Source organism: Urocitellus parryii, chromosome 8 (assembly GCF_045843805.1).
Source record: "Urocitellus parryii isolate mUroPar1 chromosome 8, mUroPar1.hap1, whole genome shotgun sequence".
In the NCBI taxonomy this organism is placed as follows: Eukaryota; Metazoa; Chordata; class Mammalia; order Rodentia; family Sciuridae; genus Urocitellus; species Urocitellus parryii.
Window position 1 is genome coordinate 104,993,439 of NC_135538.1, and position 21,642 is coordinate 105,015,080.

A 21,642-nucleotide genomic window follows, 5' to 3' on the forward strand; every position below is an offset into this window, starting at 1 on the left:
TTTTCTAAGTAATCTCCATACTGTTTTCTATAGTGGTGGTAAAGATTTTCTCCCATTCTGCAGGATATCTGTTCACATTCTTGATTTTTTTTGCCACAAAGAAGCTTTTCAGTTTGATACCATCCCATTTATTGATTATTGATTTTACTTCTTATGCTTAAGGAGTCTTATTGAAGTTGGTTCCTAAGCTAACATGTTAGAGGGCCTAATTTTTCTTCTAGTAAGTGCAGGGTCTCTGGTCTAATGCCAAGGTCCTTGCTTCAAGTTTTTTAATTGATCTTCCCTACCACCATGTTAGATATACACTCATTCATTCAATAAAAATATATGGAGTGCATAATATGTACCAGGCACTATGTCAGATACTGAGTGTAAGTCTGGGAATAGGAGAAATAAAATCCACAACAAATGGAATCTTACCCTGTTTGGAGGAGCCCATCAAAACATAATTATCCAAATTATTTAATATATTTAAAAAAGAGATCAATCTAATCACCTTCTGCATTGGACTCTGCTCCAGACACATGAATTCTTGTTATCTGGACATGCCCTTTATCTTCAGGTAGCTGACTTTTTTTTTTTTTAATTTTACTTCTAAGAAGCCTCTTCAGCATCTCCTTTTCCTGTCTGGCATTGTCACCACTGTACGCCCACAGGCAGTAGTACACTCTAATGTGGTAGCACTTATTACAAGTTAACTCCTTTTAGTTGTTTGTCACCTGTATCAGGGTATTAAGAGTCAGTGCCCTGACATTCATCTTTATACTTAGTACTTGCAAACTTGCTAGAGGTGCTCAATAAATATCTATGGAATGAGTATCATATTTGGTTTTGTGTTACTATAACAGAATATCCAAAGCTGGGAAAATTGAAAAGAAAAGACATTTATTTGTCTCACAATTCTGATGGCTAGAAAGTCTAAATAGCCTTGTGTGTTTAGAGAGAGTCCATGGCTATTTCTCAACATGGCAGAGAATCAGAAAGGGAAACAACTGTGTGCAGGAGAGGTCAAGCACTGGGGGCATCCTGACTTTTTATCAACCCCATCTCTCGGTAATTAATCCAGTCATGCAAGGCAAGCATCACCCCCTTCATCAGGTGAGCACAATCTGATTACCTCCCTCTAGGTTCCACCATGTACAGGTCCCACACCTTTCTATAGGTTGCATTCAGGACCAAGTTTACAGCACAGGAACAAACCATATCCAGACCAGAGCAGAGGAATTGAAATAGTTCCTCAGACATGATGTCAAAATAGTTTTAGGTGTGTTCCTCCAATCTATAGATTTCTCTCCCAATAAAGGTTTCAGGAAAAAAATGTATCAGCTATGGAATAAAACCATATTAGGAAGTATGGATCCTATAGAAACATGAAATTCATACTAACAGTAATGGTAGCAGTTACAAACAATGTTTTGTATTGAGCACTTACTACAGGCTAGGCACTACTCTATGTGTGTCACTCATAAACTAATCCACCAATTACAACCTCTAGATTTCTCTTTAACCTTGTTCAAAGAAAGTACTTGTCCTTTCTTCAGTTTTAATTTACAATCTTTTTGATGGTAAAGACCTTCTGATACCTAAATTTCCCGGTTTCCTGAAATGCCACATACTTTGTTCTCCATTAAGTTACCAACTGTGAAATGATATTTGTTACATATGCAGAATCTCAGTCATTTTAAGAATTGCTAAGTTCAGCTATAGACTCTCTAAATTATTTTCCCGAACTGTCCCTTAAGAAACATAGAGATAATTCAAGAAAAGTAGAAAGCAAGTAAAGATTGTGCTACCACTCTCTTTCCATGCCATATCAAGATGGTTTTCAGTTAGTATTATTTTTGTGGTTGCTCTTCAACAGCTATTTATGCATTAGGCCACATGCATGTGCAGAGTCCAAGAGACACGGATGGAGATCCCCTACCTCACTCTCGCCCACCCTCTCCCCAAATGGCCAAGATGTAGAAATGAAAGAGGAATGGGTCAGCTTAATTAGATTGACAATGTTGTTGACTTTTACTAAGCAAGTACTGTCCACACCAACTGAAAGCTGTGTTGTCTTAAATAATTTTCAAAAAGAAAATATTTTTCTTGAAATATCACTCTCTAGGCTGTCTAATGGGATTGAAAAGCCTGACCATACAAAGATTGACCTCTAATCCTTTTCCAGGATCCTTCTTCTAAATATTAAAGGACACATGTACTTCAGGAAAGTCACAGCTCCCATCCTGAGAGGGCACACTCACAGTTCCAGCTGAGGTCCCAGAGACCACTGTCCCTCTCTAAATGTGCTTTTGGGATCTTTTGAAATAAAGGATTTAAAAAAAAATAATTGTCAGGGAAAAGACAGAAAAAGAAAGCCAGGTAGCTTTTTATGGCTTATTCTTTATTCATTTGATGCCACGATTTTATTGTTGTTACAATAGGAATTCTCAATTTGGATGAGGAAGGATGAAATGAGGGAAAACTGAACCCCTTCCTGATAAGGGCTGTCTCAGTCATTTCATCATCATAAGACTGTGGGAGCCAAGGTGGAGACCAACACATCCTGTCACAGAATAAGAGGCAGAAAGTAATAGCAACAGTAACACTTGACTTGCTAGAGATAGCATTTACTCTCTGTTAAGGCGCTTTACAGAAAATCACTTTCTGGTCTCTTGAGCTTATCTCTCTTTTTTTTTTCCCCCCATTTTAAAGAAGTTCTCTTTGCAGGTAAAGACAAGATTAAAGTGACTGAGAAAGACTTGAAGAAGCTCCTTCTCATTAAATGGTGCATTTTGGAAACCATTCGGTTAAGAGCCCCTGGTATTATTACTAGAAAAGTAATGAAGCCAATTAAAATTTTGGTAAGCTTTGGGTTTTTTGTTTTAAAATGATCAACCTTCTAGGAAAAAAAAGTACCTATTTGCTTATATATTTTATTTTTAATTGATATATTACTGATTAATTTTAACTTATTTTTAAAGGATGAATTAAATTTGAATATACATATTTGGATATATATGTGTATATATATGTGATATATTTATCATATAGAACATTTTGTAGTTTGCAAACAGGTAGAATGCCTAAATCAAGCTAATTAACATATATATTGTCTCATATACTTATTATTTTTCAACATGTCTTTATTAGCAATTTTCAAGAATACAATACATTGTTATTAACTATAGTCAACGTATTACACTATAGATATCTCGAACTCATTTTTACTATATAACTGAAATTTTGTATCACTTGACCAACATTTCTCCAGGTCCCTCTCGGTCCCTCAGCCCCTGGTAACTCTCATTCTTTCCTCTCATCTGGTTCCAACGTCTTTAGATTCTACTTTATAAGTGTCACTGTGTGTGGTATTTGTTTGTCTGTTTCTGTGTATATCATTTGACATAATGTCATCCAGGCTCATTTGCGTTGTTGCAAATGACAGGATTTACTTCTTTTAAAAGGCTGAATAGTATTTCTTGGTGTGTATGTGTGAATTTTTCTTTATCTGTTTATCTGCTGATGGACACAGGTTGATTCCATATCAGGATACTATAAAGAATGCTGAAGCAAAAATGGGAGTGCAGATATCTCTTTAGTGTACAGATTTCATATTCTTTGAAAATATGCTAAGTACTGAGGCAGCTGGATTATATGGTAGTTTTAAGTTTTTAAGAAAACTCCATACTGTTCTTCCATTATGGCTGTACTAATTTACATTACAAACCAGCAACAGTTTGCCAGGCTTCTCTTTACTCCACATCTTCACTAACACTTATCTTTTTGATAATAGAAATTCTGACAGATATGAAGTGTTGTTATGGCTTTGATTTGCATTTTCCTGATTATTAGTGATGTTGAGTATTTTTTTGTATACCTGTTGGCCACTAGTATGACTTCTTTTGAGACGTGTCAATTTATATCCTTTGACTTTTTTTAATCAGTTTTTTTTCCTTTCTATTGAGTGCTTAATATATTTGTGATATTAACTCTTCTCAGATAGTATGAAGTGCAAATATTTTCTCTCATTCTATAGTATCTCTTTACTTTGGTAAAGACTGTTTCCTTGGCTGTGCAGAAGCTTTTCAATTTAATGTAATTTCATCTGTCAGTTTTTGCTTTTGTTGCCCATGCAGAAAAATATCAGGGAGATTTCCCCCTATGTTGTATTTTACTGGCTTTACCATTTTAGGTCTTAAGTTCAATCCATTTTGAGTTGATTTTTGCATATTTTTGAGATAAGGATCTGATATGTTTCTTCTGCATACAGGTAGCCAGTTTCCCCAGCACCATTTATTAAAGAGACTATCCTTTCTCCATTGGGTACTCTTGGCACCTCTATCAAAATCAGTTGACTTTAAATACATGTTTTTATTTCTGGGCCCTGTATTCTATTCCATTGGTCTATGTGTCTCTTCCATTAGTCTGTGTGTCTGTTCTATTGGTCTGTGTGTCTGTTTTTCTGCCAGTACCATGATTTTAAAAAAATTAGTTTTATTTTTAGTTTTTGATAGATCTTTATTTTATTTATTTATATGCAGTGCTAAGAATCAAACCCAGTGCCTCACACATGGCAGGCAGGTGCACTACTGTTGAGCCCTAGCCCCAGACCCAACCATGAGGTTTTGATCATGGTTGTATGGTTGTATCACTTTGTAGTGTATTTTGAAGTCACATAGCACGATGCCTCCAGCTTTGCTTGTTTTGGTCAAGATAGATTTGGCTGTTTAGGGTCTTTTGTGATTCCATGTGAGTTTTAGGATTATTTTTTCTGTTTCTGTGGAAAATGTCATTGGAATTTTGATAGCACACATTATTGTATAAGTCCTGAAATTCTAGTAAGCACTAAGTGACCCTGGAACAGGTTACTAATATAAGTTGTAGGCACCATTTCATTAATGTAGAATATAACCTTGTGCTCATCTTTCTGACCACGTGATCCTATGTTAGAATCAGTGTCATCCCGTTCAAATCAAGCAGGTGGATCAGATGGTCTCTTCTCTGCCAATTCAACCAATTAGTTCTCAAGCCACAATGGGTTGAGGAGTTCAGAATGTGAAAAAAAAAAAAAATTCTTTTGGATAACTAGAAGACGATTTCAGGCCACAGATTGCAGATGTGGTAAAAGATAGCAGGAAAGTCATGGATAATCTCAGTTGATACTAGGAGTGAGCAGCTGAGTGAGGAAGAGAGGGGCTTTCTATGAAAAGCAGGGGAATATTCTCATGTGCACCATGAAAAGGTATGTGTACATTGGCAGACTTTCCATTACGTATTTGTGAGTCAATCAGGCAGAATGAATTTATTTTAGAGTGATTTGATTTACGGCCTACATTTTCTCGAGTGATCACATTTACTCAGTCTTTCACCCTTGTTTACTTTTGTTAATACATAGCTTATGAGTGCTTGAATTCAAACCAAGGGAATTTTGGAGTAGAACACAAAAGAGATAAAAATTCAAATCTTATAATAGTTAATGAGTGTTTCTTCCAAAGGAGACAAAGTTTGTTTAACTGGTCTCACGTAAATAATAGACTTTTGTTTTAGCAGGACAGTTCCCTGTTTTTCATTAATCAAATCATTAATTGATTCAAGTTGTGGCTACGCGTGAGAATATTCTTTGAGAGGAAATATTCTGCTTGGTTTCAGTTAAGTAGAGAAATATGTTAATCCCTGAATGGCACTACAACTTTATTGAACTTTTATTAAGACACATTTGTATTTTGATTAGTAAATAATTAGCAATTACAACTTAGTTATTCATCTGTCAGTAGGTATTCTTAATTGTTGCTTTAAGCATACAGATCCTGTGGGTGATTTAAAAAAAAATATTTATAACTTGAACATATCATTCATTTTGAAACTTTCATTTAATGGTATTTTTTAAAGTTTGGTTTTCAGTTGTATATTAATTATAGAAATTACATTTGATTTTTGTGTGTTGACATTGTATCTGCAACTTTGCTAAACATAATTTATTGACTGTCTAGGAGTATTTTTATAGATTATAGGAATTTTTTAATGTGGATAATATTTTTGTTTCTTTCTCTGTTATCTGTGTGCCTTTTATTTTATTTTCTTGCTTTATTACACTGGCACTAACTTCCAGCACTATGTTGACTACTAGTGGAAACATTAGATATTACTTTGTTCCTGATCTAGAGTGAAAAGCATTCATTTATTTATTTTTGCTGGGGATCAAACCCAGGGCCTTGTGCATGCAAGACAAGGACTCTACCAACTGAGCTATATCCCCGGCCTGAAAATGTTTTATGTTTTACCATTAATATAAAGTTGTGCTTAGGGTTTTTTTTTTTTTAGATGCTCTTTATCAAATTGAAGACATTTTGCTTTTCTCTACTTTTCCGATAACTTTCATCATGGATTGAATTTTTTTTTAAAGAGAGAGAGAGAATTTTTTAATATTTATTTTTTAGTTTTCGGTGGACACAACATCTTTATTTTATTCTTATGTGGTGCTGTGGATCGAACCCAGCGCCCCACGCATGCCAGACGAGCGCGCTACCGCTTGAGCCACATCCCCAGCCCCATGGATTGAATTTTGTCCAGTACTTTTCTGCATGGATTGATTGTTGTATTTTCTTGTTATCCTGTTGATATAATGGATTAAACTTGCTGATATTTGAATGTCGGACCAACCTTTCATACCTGGAGTAAATCTCACTTGATCATGGTATATAATTATTTTTCTGCATTGTTGGATTTATTTTGTTAATATTTGGCTACAGATTTCTGGTCAAATTTTGTGAGAGAGATTGATCTATAATTTGTTCTCCTCATTTTACTGGCTCATCTGTTTTCTCTCATGACAGTCTCTTTAAACATATTTTATGTTAATTCTGCTCCCTTTTCATAAATTCTCAGATTCCTTCTTTTCTTCCTTCCTTTCTTCCTTCCTTCCTCTTTCTCTCACCTTCACCTTTGTAGGACTCCTCCTTTCTCTTCAGGACTCCACTTTGCTTACACCCACTAATACCCATTTAGCTCTTGATACCCTTTCTTAAGTTACAAGAGGGAGTCTTCCCTTCTCTTCCCTTTTCAAGCAAGGTCTGCCTCCAGATAAGCAGATGAAACTCATTTGGCCTCACAGCATCCAGGTGAGGTGGGCTGGCCAGGTTCAGTTCTGTCAGTCTGCTCGATGCAGTTATTGCAACACAGAGTGATGTAAACTTCCCTTTACTGGGGATCTACATTCTGGTCCTGCCAATGTTCTGTCTTCCTCTGGATCTTTCTCTTCATTTGTTATATAAACAAAGATTGAGATTTGTTAGCCTTTTCAGAGGATTTCTATGATGCAAAAAGCTAACATATTCTTTTCTGCTATTCATCATCATCATCATCGTACTGGAAGATTCTTTCTTGTGTCCTCCCTCTTGCTAATGTTAATTTTGTTCCTGGAGGCCTGTTTGAAGTCTCCTTTACTCCCTTTACTCTGTAGCCAGATTTGTGGGTGGCAGCAGTGAGCAGTCTCCAAGTGATAATCACAACAGTGGGGACCATGGGGTGAGGTGGGGAGGGACAGAATTTTTTCCTGAGCTACCCCCAGTTCCTCCCCCACATACACATTAGGTACCTCTAGAACTGATTTAGAAGTAATTGTGACCCCTCTAGCCTTAATTCCAGCAGAAATAAAATGAACATTGAGGATTGGAATCTCAGAGTTCTCCTTTTCTTTTTAAAATGGTTAGAAGACCCCAGCTAAAGCCTCGCTCTTTCCAGTTTGGGAGCTGATTCTCCCCAGCTCTCCTCTTACTTGCCAAATCTCAACATATTCAACTCCCATAGGAGTTGACAGGGGTTCTGGCAACTCTCTGCTACAATTAAAAGACCTATTTTAAATTGTGAGGTATATCATTTGTATACACAAAGTATTTTTCAGATATTGTGAGAATATTTCAAAGTCATGCAGAGTTAAACAGACATGCTTAGGATGACTGAGCATTACCTCATAAAATACTTCATTACAGTAAAGTTGATCGCCTTCTAGTGATCACACAACTTGTGAGATCTTATATTGTGGTTCCCGCAAATGGTGAGGAAAGGGAGATTCTATGAAAGAGCTTTAGTTCTGGGTGTATAATCTATAGATCAGGAAAACTTATTAGCACATGAATTGGAAAGGATGACATCCACTCTTCTGCTTCAGAAAACCCTTGTTTATTCCCAGTCCCATGAGTACTGCAACCCCAAATATAAACCCCACCAAATAAATGCACAACACTTGACTTTTCCTGTGTTTTCCTAACCAGTTGTCCTTAACTTCTTCCCGCCCCAATAACTGCTGTTGGATCGAAATAATAATAATAATAATTTAAAAATAAAATAATCCACTGACCCCTGCCCTGACACTATCTTCAGTATTCTCAGGGACAGGACACAACTGCTTCTGTCCTCAGTGCTATAGTGGCCATGGTCCCTGTCTTCAGAGTTAGATTTTTTTTTGTTCCACAACCTAGAGATTCATTGTAGTTTCCATGAAGAACATTGGCTGCAAATCACAACATCAAACATCAAAAGCTGCTTTGGAATGGATTAATACTCATTTCTAAAATTCTGACACTTACCTAATATTTTCCTCTGTGTAATCAAATATATGTAGGTATAACTAAGAATCAAAATTAGAAGTCAGTCATTGCCAAGTTGTATAGTAAAAGGGAATTGTCCAGAAAAGATAGATTTTCTCACCATCAATTATGAAATGTTTGTTGTTGTTACAATATAGTTGTAGCGTTATTTTTAAAGACCCAAATGCTCCTCAAAGGAAATTTTTAAAAATGATTTGGAACCGATTTTTTTTTATCATAGAATTTTACTATTCCTTCTGGTGACCTGTTGATGCTGTCTCCATTTTGGCTACACAGAAACCCAAAGTATTTTCCTGAACCTGAACTGTTCAAACCTGTAAGTTCTCTTTCAATACATATTACTCTTTGATTTAAAAAAAAAATTGGGGGGGGGGTAGGAGTTTGAATTAATAAACTAAAAATATATTTTTACACAGCTATATGTCTCTAGTAACTATAAACATAAACAAAGTTGGCTTCAAAGTACAATTTTCAAAGTAGACAGTGTAGCACTTACAAATCAGATAGGAAAGCTTTAGGAAGAAGCATCCCAAACTTTAAAATAATTTTTTTTTAATCTGAAAACAGGAGGCATGTTAAAGTAAATACCCCCAGTTCTAATAGAAGAATTGTTTCATACTTTTCGGGCAATTGCTTGTGTTATTGGTTTCCAAGGAATAAACAAAATAAAAAGCAAATTAAAACAGTGATCTGCTATTTCTTATAACTAGAGAGTTACAGGGCTGAACAGAATCTTAGGAGGCCATTCAGTTCATTCTCTGCCTTTAGGTAAAACTGTCAAAACTAGCCACCAGATGTATTCATTCTATGTCCTCAGCTTTCTCTAATAGGCAGGGCTGTTGGTGTCTTATTACTAAATTTATTACAAAGACCAATTTTATGATGGAGCCTAAGACCTTATTATAAATACACTTCTCCTTAGGTCCATTCTGTGGTTGATTTATGTTATCATTTATATTTACCACTTAACAGAATTCTTTTTCAATCTTTTTATTTATAAGTTCCTGTTCCAAAACCACAATCGTGTCTGATATTAATAACAGGTTGGAAAAAATTACCAACAACACTGCAACTTTATATGCAAGGATTAGCTGTACAAGGTCATTTTTAGCCTAGAGACATAAAGTTAAGCTTATTTATATAAGGCTGATTTGGAAAAAAAAAAAATGTTTTCTTCCCACAGGAACGCTGGAAAAAGGCAAATTTAGAGAAGCATGCTTTCTTGGACTGCTTCATGGCATTTGGAGGCGGGAAGTTCCAGTGTCCTGGAAGGTCAGTGAGACAGCTGGGCCACATTTATCTAGAAAGTCAGCAGAAAGATGGCGGCCCACAGGGGGACGCTTTGGCTTAACCTCTCCACTACAGGGAAATCCAGGAGAGGACAGTTTGTTTGGTTGGTCAGTGGTGTTTTGAGATGTCTTTGTAGGAATGTGTTGGCTTCTGTTGGGAGGCCTCCTGAGAACACATATTTCACTTGCAAATGCCAGAGAGACGCAGGACTTCTCTGGATCAAATGCTTGGCTTTCACCGAAGGATAATAATGAAGTGGTTTGAGTGCTATGTTTTTAAAAAAACAAAACAGAGTGATATTTCTTCAACTACAATGTCATTGTGGATGTTTGCTGGGATTATTGAACATCCTTACCTTGGAGCACAGCAGCAGTTAGTTGTTTTTTTCTTTACAGAGTTAGTTTCCTTCTGCAAAACCTTTCCCTGGGTATCATCCATAGTGAAATGAATCTGCTACCCAGGATTCATCTTTAGTGTGATGCCCTGTTCTAGTACAAATATGCCTCATTTCCTGAAATTTATACTATTTATCCAAACAGAAAAAAATTTTAAACTTATCTCCCTTATGCCAGACCCTCTGCTAAGTATGGGAAATAGCACAGTCCCTGACTTCATAGAATTCAGTCTACACTAAATAAGTCTCATTTCTTCCTTGAGGAAGATTCCATAGGTAAACACTGATATCTCGGTGTAACAAAATCTCACTCAGTGGGTGTACAAATCTTTTAAAAAATTTTACACCTAAAAAATTATAGTTTCTTGATTTAAAAAGTCAGTCGTTGTTTGAATAGTAATTCTAGTTCATAATTATTACTTATTCTATAAGCATCCATTCTATCGATTCTTTTTATGTATTTTAGAGTGTCAAATTACTTTTAGTAATTTATATCTCTTCCAAATGGTTTAATTAGTCTTAGCCAACCTCGAAAACTCAAACCTTCATTTTAGAAATTATTCTAGAAACCTAAGCATCAGCAAATTGATGCCTGGACATAATTATTTATCCTGGGCTAGACTGATGATCTAAACAGACCAATAAGACTGAAAGGAGAGACTTTTCTTCTATAATTAGAAGAGAAGCCTCCTTTGTTCTTTCCCATTAGATGTGAGTAGATTCACTCTGTCTCCCATTGTTACTAGCAATAAATTCAAAAGGGACACCCTGGTAATAGGGTGGAATCTATGAATGGCAAAGCAGAGATATGGGAAGATCCCTCGAGTCCACGTGACAGCACTGAGTTACTTAAATCATTGTTTTGAAGAGCTCATCTACTTCCCATGATTTTATACAATATATGTCCTTATTTGTTTAAAGTAGTTTAGTTGAGGGTTTCATTGTTTCAAATGGGAAACAAGATGACAGATCCACCAAAAAAACTCCACAGGTTTAATATCAGAAGTGATTGTTCACCATTTTAGAGGCAATGAAATAGGTAGTGTGGACCTATGGTCAAAAATTGCCTGATGACTGTTGTTTTTAACAGGGCCTGCTGTCCTCTTCCACGATAGCTTCTGAGGCTAAAAGACATTGCTTGGGTTTTCATGTAATGGGTACAATAAAGGATACCATGACATGTGTAGCTCCACCAATAGCATCTTTTTTATAGAGATGCTCTGTGTTTTGGGGATGTCCTACGCCTTTTTCTGTGTGCAAGGAGCTGCAGGAACCTTGGTCATGAGTAAGACAAGTTCTCAACGCTCATGAAGTGTCCACATAGTGGAGTGGAGGGGGACATAAAATTCATAAATAACTACAGGGATTGCAGGATAAGAGATGCCCAAGTACCTCTGTGAAGACTCAAGAGAGAATGTAGATCTGGTCAGAATGATTAGAGAAGATTTTGTGGGGAAAGTGGCTCAACTTTTAGGTTGAGGAAACAGAATGAGCAAAGGGTCATTAAGAACAGAGGTGGGTGGTTTAAGAGTTTATGGTTTTAACTCTTATTGAAGCCAAATTATAGATCGTGGTGAGAAGGAAGACTGAAAAAGTACATTGGCTCAATTGGGAAGGCAACTTAATACCTGCTTTAGGAGTTTGTATGAAGCTCACAAGGTACTAATAAAGCATTAAATGGATTTAGGTAGAATAGATTGGTGTGGGATATAACTTCAGTTATATGGTTATGTTAATATTCCATACAAGAGATATGGAATGGTGGAATTCACCAGATTTGGAAAATGATTAGAAACCCTAATCCACTGAGAGTTGGAGGTAGACTTTGGTTTTGAATCTAAATGGCTGGAAGAGAGATGGGGGACATAGATAAGTCAAGAATAGGAGAGAGTTGGGGGCCCGATTTAAAAGTTTTCCTTTGCAAACTCAAGTCACCTGATGTATGGCAAAATATTAATCATATAGCTAACATCTACAGGTTAAATGCAAAAGTTGAATATATCTGATCTTTTTAAAAAAACATACTAAATCCAGTTTTCAATTAAGTTTCTGCTTCAAAATGTTCTTAATTTTTCTGTTACCTAGTTCAAATAACCAACTCATGAAGCATTTTGTTTTAAAGAGAGATAAAATAAAAATTGTTCGGGAAAGAGAATGACTTCATTTGGACAATGTATACCCAGACTGATCTTTCCACTAGAAATTTAATTCCACAAATCCTTAGTATAAACACCAGAAAATTGCACCCATTACTAATTGTTGTACCAGGAGCCAACTTATTTTCTCATACACCAAAAACTCAGTGAATCAGAGAGCATTGCCTGCAATGCAGCTGACAATCTGAGTTCATCGTGAACACATACTCTTATGGCCTTGCAGCTGTCACTTCTTGGAGCTCAGTTCACTGAGGTGGTATGAGAGTCCCTCTCGAAAGTAAACACAGAAGACATTGGTAATTTACCTAAACAATACTTGGTGCTGCCATCAGTTGCCAACCAAAAACCAGAATAAAAGAACTGTTAGTCCCTCTTGATAATAATGGGAGTTCAGGAAAGAGGTTTGCAGGAGGAGTCCCTTGCTGGATATTTCCCTGCAGCATAGGAAGGAAACCTATCACAGGGTTTCTATTGCTAGAGAATTCTGGTATTTTGTAGAAAAACAAATAGGAGAAAGCAGGGTAAACTATTAGACTTCACCAAATATAGAACAGGGCAAAATGAAAGGACTCATGATAGTAGGAAGTCTCACCTTAAATGATGAGATTTAAAAGGAGAAATATAAGACGAGGGGATTTTCAGAGCTGAGGAAAACTCCTTTGGGCGATCATCTGAGAGTGGATGATCTTGACACAAAGTGATGTGTTTACTCTACCCCCAACCAGCATGTACCCTAAAGCCAATGAGCTGAATTTACCTTGGTTCTCACCACTGCTAGAGGAGGCCTGCTTGGCTGTACCACTGCGTGAAATGATAGGGATGGAATAAAACAATAATCCTGGTCTTTGGCAAGATTAACCATTTTACAGAGAAAGCGGTGCTCAGATTAGAAGAAGGTGTAATAAATAAAAGTAAGTCTGCAAATATTGGGAAGTGGAATATTTGGTAAAGCATGGATTCCTAGGAAATGTAAACTGATTCTAGTTCATGTTGGGGGCAGGGCAGGGAAGTTCTTCATGTATCTTAGGGCAAGCTAAGCTACAGAGTCATAGATTTGTCTTGGGTCATTGATAAAAATCACAAGCTATTGAAAAATTAATCAAAAGCATAGGTATAGCTAAGATTATCTTAATAGTATTATTCAATTGAACAAATGTCTTTTAAACACATAGTATTAATATGATTATTCTTTCATTCAGTAATTGTTTATTGAGTATATGCTTTGTGTCAAAGCGGGATTCTAGGAGCTACCTTTAGAAAACAAACCAGATAAAGCCCCTACCATGAAGGAGCTTATATTGTAACTCATGTTACTTTGTTTAAAATTGAGGGGGGATTCAGCAGGCACAGTGGCACATTCCTATCTAAGCTACTCAGGAGGCTGAAGCAGAAGGATCACAAGTTTGAAGACAACCTGGGCAACTTAGCAAGACCCTGTTTCAAAAAATAAAATAAAATGATCTGGGGGTATATAGTTCAGTGATAAGAGCACTTAATTAGTCTGTATGAGGCCTTGGGTTCGATCTCCAGTACTGCAAATAAACACACAAACAACAACATTGGGGAGATTCAAAGACACAAAACATCCTGAATACCTTATATTGTGTTTGGGGAGATGAGACAGCAATACAAAGAGCAAGCCCTGCTTCACTTCGTAAGATGGCATATAAGATGTGCCAGATGACTCCTCTGTATAACTGCCATAGCAGTTTAGTAGAAGGGGGATTAGAAAAAGCTAAGCACCAAAGAAACAAATAACCCAATTAATAAATGGGTCAAGGACCTGAACAGACACTTCTCAGAAGAGGAAATATAATAAATAAACAAATATATGAAAACATGTTCATCATCTCTAGCAATTAGAGAAATGCAAATCAAAACTACTCTAAGATATCATCTCACTTCAGTCAGAATGGCAGCTATTATGAATACAAACAACAATAAGTGTTGGCAAAGATGTGGAAGAAAAGACACACTCATACATTGCTGGTGGGACTGCAAATTGGTGCAGCCAATATGGAAAGCAGTATGGAGATTCCTTGGAAAACTGGGAATGGAACCACCATTTGACTCAGCTATCCCTCTCCTTGGTCTATACACAAAGGACTTAAAAACAGCATACTACAGGGACACAGCCACATCAATGTTTACAGCAGCACAATTCACAATAGCTAAACCATGGAACCAACCTAGATGCCCTTCAGTAGATGAATGGATAAAAAATGTGGCATATATACACAATGGAATATTACTCAGCAATAAAGGAAAATAAAATGGTGGCATTTGCAGGTAATTGGATGGAGTTGGAGAAGATAATGCTAAGTGAAGTTAGCCAATCCCCAAAATACAAATGCCGAATATTTTCTCTGATATAAGGTGACTGACTCATAGTGGGGTAGGGAGGTGGAGCATGGGAGGAATAGACAAACTCTAGATAGGGCAGAGGGGTAGGAGGGGAAGAAAGGGGACATGGGTTAGCTGTGATAGTGGAATGTGATGGACATCATTATCCAAAGTACATGTATGAAGACATGAATTGGTATGAACATACTTTATATACTAACAGAGATAAAAAAAAATTGTGGTCTATATTTGTAATAAGAATTGTAATGCATTCCACTGTCTTTAAAAAATAAAATCAATTTAAAAAAAAGAAAAGACTTTTGGATTAGAAGGGAATAATTAGTAAATAACACAGAAGAAACCACATCTTCCCTAGGTAGAGTAGAATCAAACTGAGGAAATAAAAAATAAATAAATAAATGCACATAGGAATGTCATATATGTGCATGTTAACATGAAGGCAACTATATGTTTACGATTCATGAAGCTCTGGGCACATTTAGTTCTATATACTTATGTATATAGAACTAAATGCATGGTGGTGCATACCTGTAATCCCAGCGACTGAGGGGGCTGTAGTAGGAGAATTACAGTAGGAGAATTCAAAGCCAGGATCAGCAACTTAGCAAGGCCCTAAGCAACTAGTGAGACCCTGTCTCAAAATAAAACAGTAAAAGGGCTGGGGATGTGGTTCAGTGGTAAAGCTCCCTGTGTTCAATCCCTGGTACCAAAAACAAACAAACAGAAAGCATAATTTTAATGGTGGTTCCTTATTCAGTAAATTTTGTATTACAGAAGTGCACAATTTTGTATTTGAGAAGTGTTGTAAGTAGCTTTCTCCCTTTTATACTTAAAAATAAAAATAGATAATTGCTTTTGAGAAGTGAGCAAATTGAAGCCACCACAGGTTTAATGACAAATTGAAAATTCATTTTATTCTGAGGAATGTATTATATAAACAAATGTATCCCCTCAACTCCAGTTGTTAAATATAATTAAATGTTCATATTTACTTGTACAATCTAATGCTTTTACTAAGTGTGCACATGTCCTTGAGGGTGAATAAAAAGGGTTTAGGAACGAGGTTGGAATGAAGGATGAAATGTGGTTAATTCTAGTACTGAGCCAGGCTGTTAGGAGCCATTATAAATTTTTAGCCATGTTTTTTTTCCTCTTACTGCTTTGCTAAGGAGTAGTGACTCACTCCAAGGAACACAGAAACCGTCGGCAAAATTGCAGTCATTATTTTCCTGGCCATTTCGTTCTGACACTTCATTAGGAGGCAAAGATTTAAGGCTGTCAAGAACAGAAGCAATCCGAGAGTGATTTTTAATACTTAGGCACAAGTGCTTCGAAAACAACACATCTTTTCCGAGCAAGAATTTCAGAAAGGAGCCCTTTTCTGTTTAACTTACAAAATATATCTTCAGCCCCTTCAGATTGGGTACCCTGTCCCTGCCCCCATGGATCTTCTTACCTCATCAGACCAAGTGACTCTTCTCTAATGAGTTAGGTATCTCTGCTGTTCAGAAAAAGGGCTCCATTCCTCAGAAAGGAAGACTGAAATTTAAAACGTGCTATATCACAATATCACCTGTAGGTTATCATCTCCCCATCACCTAATGCCTTCTTCTCTTTTCATCTGGAGAACCATGAGATTGTAGGGTGCTGATTTTACCCTCCACTCTATCATAGGGGACCTCTGTTCTCGAAGCCAGTCAGCACATTCCAACCCTACTCCCTTTTGCCCTTTCCAGAGTAATTGGTTTAGTTGGGAATTGGCAGATGTTTTAAACAGGACAATTAATTACGAGGGTTTCTGTTGAGGCTTCTGGATCAAAAATAGTCACTTCCTCTGGGATGTGAAGAAAGAGGCATTTGGATCCAGAAACTGTTGACAGCTATTTTGAGACTATAAGAGCAGACACTGTTAGGATGAAGTTGGCAGAGCAAAGCAACAGGGAAACTGGATTCATGGTAATATCCCTGAGCTGTTGGAGATATCTCTGTCGAAGACCAGCATCTGCTCTAGGATTTTTTTTTTATTTTTATTTTTTAGTTACATAGAGCAATACATTCTGTTCAATATGGAAACTGGTCTGTTGTGCATTTTATGTCATTTACCTTAAGTAATACAGCTACCTTAAGAGTAAGTTTTCTTTCAAGAATCATTGAACACCATGAACATATTCTAACCACATCAGTTAATTGTTTTTTTAAATAATTTATGCTTTATAAAGAGGCTGAGTTTCATTTGCCATGGGGGTATCACAAAACAAAATTGATCACACTTGTGCCTCCAACACTGGCACCTCCACCAACAGAAAAGTGCCTATGCCCCAAAGCCTAGTGTCACCATGGCCAGCAGCATGCCCACATACCAGGATCAGTTCCACAAGGAAGTGCTTTGTCTAGGACTCCACTCCCCTCCTCAGAAGCCAAGGGAAATAGGAGGAACACAGTCACCTTTGCCAGTAAGGGCCCCTAAGACCCTTGCCACCATTACCACTATCACAGACACTCACAGCCCAACCTGCCAAACACCCTCTCAGTCTTGGCCGATGTGGACCTTAGTGGCAGAGCTGGGCAGCGATTGTGCAGCCACTCAGCATCTGGCAGTGCCCTCTAACCCTCAGGCTTTTCCCACTGAAGCCAGTCAGTAAATCTGGGAGAGAGAGGTCACTGCTCCCCGAAACGTGCAGGCATCATCCACAAGGCTACACAAAACTCCAAAAAGCAAGGAGAAACAACACCACCAGGTAAACACAAATTTATGGAAGTTAGCGCCCTCTTTAGCAATCTGCTCATCTAAGAAGAAATCATGGGGAAAATGAGAAAAATAGAGAAAAATGAAAATACAGTGTACCAAAACTTATGGGATGTGGTGTAAGCAGTGCTAAAGGGAAAATTTGTAGCTATAAATGCTTATGTCAAAACCTAAGAAAGATCTCAAATCCACAATCTAAGCAAATAACTTAAGGGATTAGAAAACACACTAAACCCAAAACTAGAAAAAGGGAGGAAATACAAAGATTAGAACAGAGATGAATGAAATAGAGAAAGGAAAATGGTAGAGAAAATCCACGAAACCTGATGTTGGTTCTTCGAAAAAAAATTTTAAAAACTGATAAAATTTTAGCTAGATAGTCTAAAAGAAAAAGAGAGGAGACTTAAGTTACAAAACTGGAAATAGGACATTACCACTGATTCTATAGAAACAAAAAGGATTATCAGAGTGCTGTGACCAATCAAATGCCAGCAAATTAGCAAGACTTTCAACAAATTGAGTAACCTCAGTGAAACAAACAAACAAAAAAAATCCTAGAAATACAACTATCAAGGCCAAATCATGAGAAAGAGAAAATTATAATAGACCTGTTCAGCTAGAGATAAATCAGAATTCAGAAATCTTCCAGAATAACTAATACCAGTCCTTCTCAAGCTTTTATTTAAAAGCACTTAACTGATAGTTTCACAGTGAATTCTAGCAAATATTGAAAGAATAACTAATACCAGTCCTTCTCAAGCTTTTATTTAAAAAAAAATGAAGAGAACATTCCTTAATTCATTCCATGAGGTCAGCCATTACCCAACACCAAAGCTAGACGAAGACACTACATTAAAGGAAAACTACTCCTATGAACATTGCTGCAAAAATTCTCAACAGAATACTAGAAAGCCAAACTCAGCAACATATTAGAAAGAGGCACCATGACCAAGTGGGATTTATTTCTGCAGGTAGGATGTTTCAACATATGAAAATTAATCAACATAGTATACCACATTAGCAGAATTAGCAGGGGAAAAAATCTCATATGCTCATCATAATAGATGCAGAAAACACACTTGACAAATGTCAAGATCTTTCATGGTAAAAACACTCACCAGTGTAGGAACAGAAGAAAACTGCCACAATATATGGTACTGGCATAAAGACCACCATAGAGACCAATGGAATCGAGATCCCAGAATGAAGTGACAAGAATGCTAAATCGTCAATGGTTCCAGGAAAACTAAATATCCATAAGCAAGACATTGGGTAGTAGGTTAGACCCTCACCTGGCATCATGTACAAAAATTCACTTGGCCCTTTTTCCTGAATAAGGAGATTTAAAAAGAGGTGCCCAAATTTCTAGCAAATACTCAGACATATGAGAGTTTCCCTTCTTGGAGGAGTAGCTGTAGGACTATCATTGGCACCAGCCTTTCTATAGTCTGGAAAACTCCCCTCCTGGAAGCCAGTTCTGATCTTCTCAATGAAACAGAAAATAGTATCTTGAGTCAAGAAGAGTCAAGGTTCTCCAATCCATTCCTCTGTGCTTAACCATCCGCTTTCTCCTTTTCTGCCTATAAATAATTCCTATTCTGTTTTCATGTTTCATTCTTTTTCTCCTCTTCCAAAATATGCCATTCTTCTCCTCACATCTTATTTTCTTTATTTAACATAAAGCATCTTCCTGATGCTCCACCTAATGGTGCCCTTACCATTATCCCCAGTCAACAATGGGCCACCCCAGCCATAACGTTTTATGTATGATTGGGATGATCTTTGTAATTTGGATACTATGCATCAAAATTAAGAGGTTTAATTATTATATCTATTAACATACATTTTATTTTCTTTCTCTTTGTCAATTTTCTCCAGATCAGCTGTTCTCAAAATGTGGTCTTCAGACCACCACTAGTATCATTACCTGAAAAGTTGTAAAAAAATGCAAATTCTTGTGCCCTGTCCTAACCTGCTGAATCAGAAACTTTGGGGTGAGGTTCAGAGATCTGTGTATGAACAACACCTCCAAGGGGAGTCTGATATGTGCTGAAGTTTGAGGATCATGGATCTGGATGACTTTGTTTCTTGCCACCAAATTGAGTTTGTCTTCCTAAGAGTTCTTGTGAGACAAGGTTGTGGCAAAGTCCTTTCCCTTCCCCTTGAATAGCTATGTGTCAGTGCCTGGTGCCTGTGAAATTCTGTGCTGCTTTCTCCGGGTTCCAGCTCGAGGTCATTCTATTTTCACAAGCTGCATCTGGTGGCAACTAGGAATGCACTTCAGAGCTCCTCTCCTGGTAACAGTAAGTTTTCCAGCTTATGCTGGACTTGTTGCAATGACTTCTAGAAGGAAAAGAGATTTTCTTTTTTTAAAGTGAGAGAGGAACAGTCTCAAAATCAAAGCATCTGAAGTAAAAATCATTAATGCTCCCCACCATGCCAGCACTGCCTCTCTTGATTTCTTTTGGATGTATCATCACTGCACTAGACACCTGGGTTTGGGCATAATCCTTTAGTCTATTCTGTCCTCTAAAGCCAGGTCTTTATCACCTCAGCATCCACTGATTGCTGTTGTCCAAGCCCTCTCCTGATTCTGTCTCATTTTAAGTCTATCTTTACTTATTGCATGCAGTTGCTTTTCCTGAAATAATGATCTCTGATTGTCACTCTCTTATTAGGACTCTGGAACCACTGCCTGCCAGGCAGACTCCTCAACCCAGAACTCGCTGTCCACAATACAGCACCATCTGTGCCTTCTAAACTTCAGGGAGAGCAGTTCCCCAGAGAGGTCACTTGCTGTTCCCCAACTTCAGAGCATCCATTCCTCCCCTGGCTGTGACATTTGCTGGCTCTGAAACGCCCTCTTTCAACATGTCCACTTATTTAAGCCTGTCCTTCCTGAAGGTCTAGCTGAGGTTTCACCTCCAGGTACCTGGTTCTTGGCACTCTCTCCAGACTCCCAATTTCTATAGTTCTTTTGTTTCCGCCTGCACCTTTTCCCACTGCCTTAGGCTGTTACCTTATATTGTCACCTGTCTCATCTCTCCCTGTTGGTTCCCAGCAGTGTGTTTTTGCAGGATTTTTTTGTTGTTGTTCCCCATTCCTGTGTAGCATTCTGTGAACAAATATTTACAAATGGGGAAAATACGCAAGTACTAACTATTTCAGGAATTTTCAACATGTTTATATCTTAATGAGTTTTATTTGTAGATGTGTAATATTGTTCCTGTAGATGTAAAAAAATAAACCCATTATAAATAACATGCCTCATTATTTTCATTGTTTTAGCATTAGGAGTATTAAGAAAACATTCCTAACATGAACATAGTTCAGCTCATTTCTGAAAATGATCTTTAAAAATACAGATTTATGAATCCCTTTTTTTGACTTAAAAATCTTTTAAAAGTTTTTTTAAAAAGCTTTTTAAAGCTTTTTAAAGTTTCTGGTATTTTAGACATTGAAAAAAGTTTAATAATATAGGAAAGACTTAAAAACACAAAGCATTTTAATTTTTGCCATTGCCAGCAAAATAACTTCAGTGGATAATTGAGATAATTCTACCAAAATATCAAGATACCTGAATTTGGAGAAAATAAGATTTTCAATATAGATTTTTATCGCATTATTAATTTATCTTTTCCTTTCATTGAGATCTCAAAACATTTATAAATAATACAAATGGTCATGTTAATGTTAATACTGTTTAAGTAACTCTATCAATGTATACCAAACAAGCAATACTAAAAATAAAGAAAAAAATATTAAAGCCTCATTAATTCAGAATGCACAAGCATGATTGGTCAGAAGCCTGAGTTATAGATTAATCTTTAAGATGAAGGTAGTTTTATCATTTTTAAGAACATCATAGAGACTAAAATTAATTAAGGAAATGCTGCCTCACAGATTATAGTGGGAAAGTATCTTAATGAATGGGTAAATATTATTCCTAATTATCTCCTTTGGGGGGAAAATTTTCTATCATTCCTTTTTTATTATTCTACTTCCTCTATATATTCTTTTATATTTTAATTTATTAATTTTAATTGACAAGAAAATGGTATACATTTATTGTGTACAATATGTTACTTTGGTATAAATACA

General features: G+C 36.7%; 1 protein-coding gene across 4 annotated transcripts in view; it reads left to right on the forward strand.

The window, feature by feature from the left end:
* Cyp39a1 (cytochrome P450 family 39 subfamily A member 1) overlaps positions 1 to 21,642 on the forward strand; it is a 115,302-nt gene that overhangs the window by 83,244 nt on the left and 10,416 nt on the right. For all 4 annotated transcript variants that reach the window (XM_026394473.2, XM_026394474.2, XM_026394476.2 and 1 more), the window contains 3 exons: positions 2,713 to 2,846; positions 8,812 to 8,907; positions 9,775 to 9,863. In XM_026394473.2, the coding sequence (XP_026250258.2) occupies positions 2,713 to 2,846; positions 8,812 to 8,907; positions 9,775 to 9,863 (319 nt within the window). The remainder of the gene's footprint in view (positions 1 to 2,712; positions 2,847 to 8,811; positions 8,908 to 9,774; positions 9,864 to 21,642) is intronic.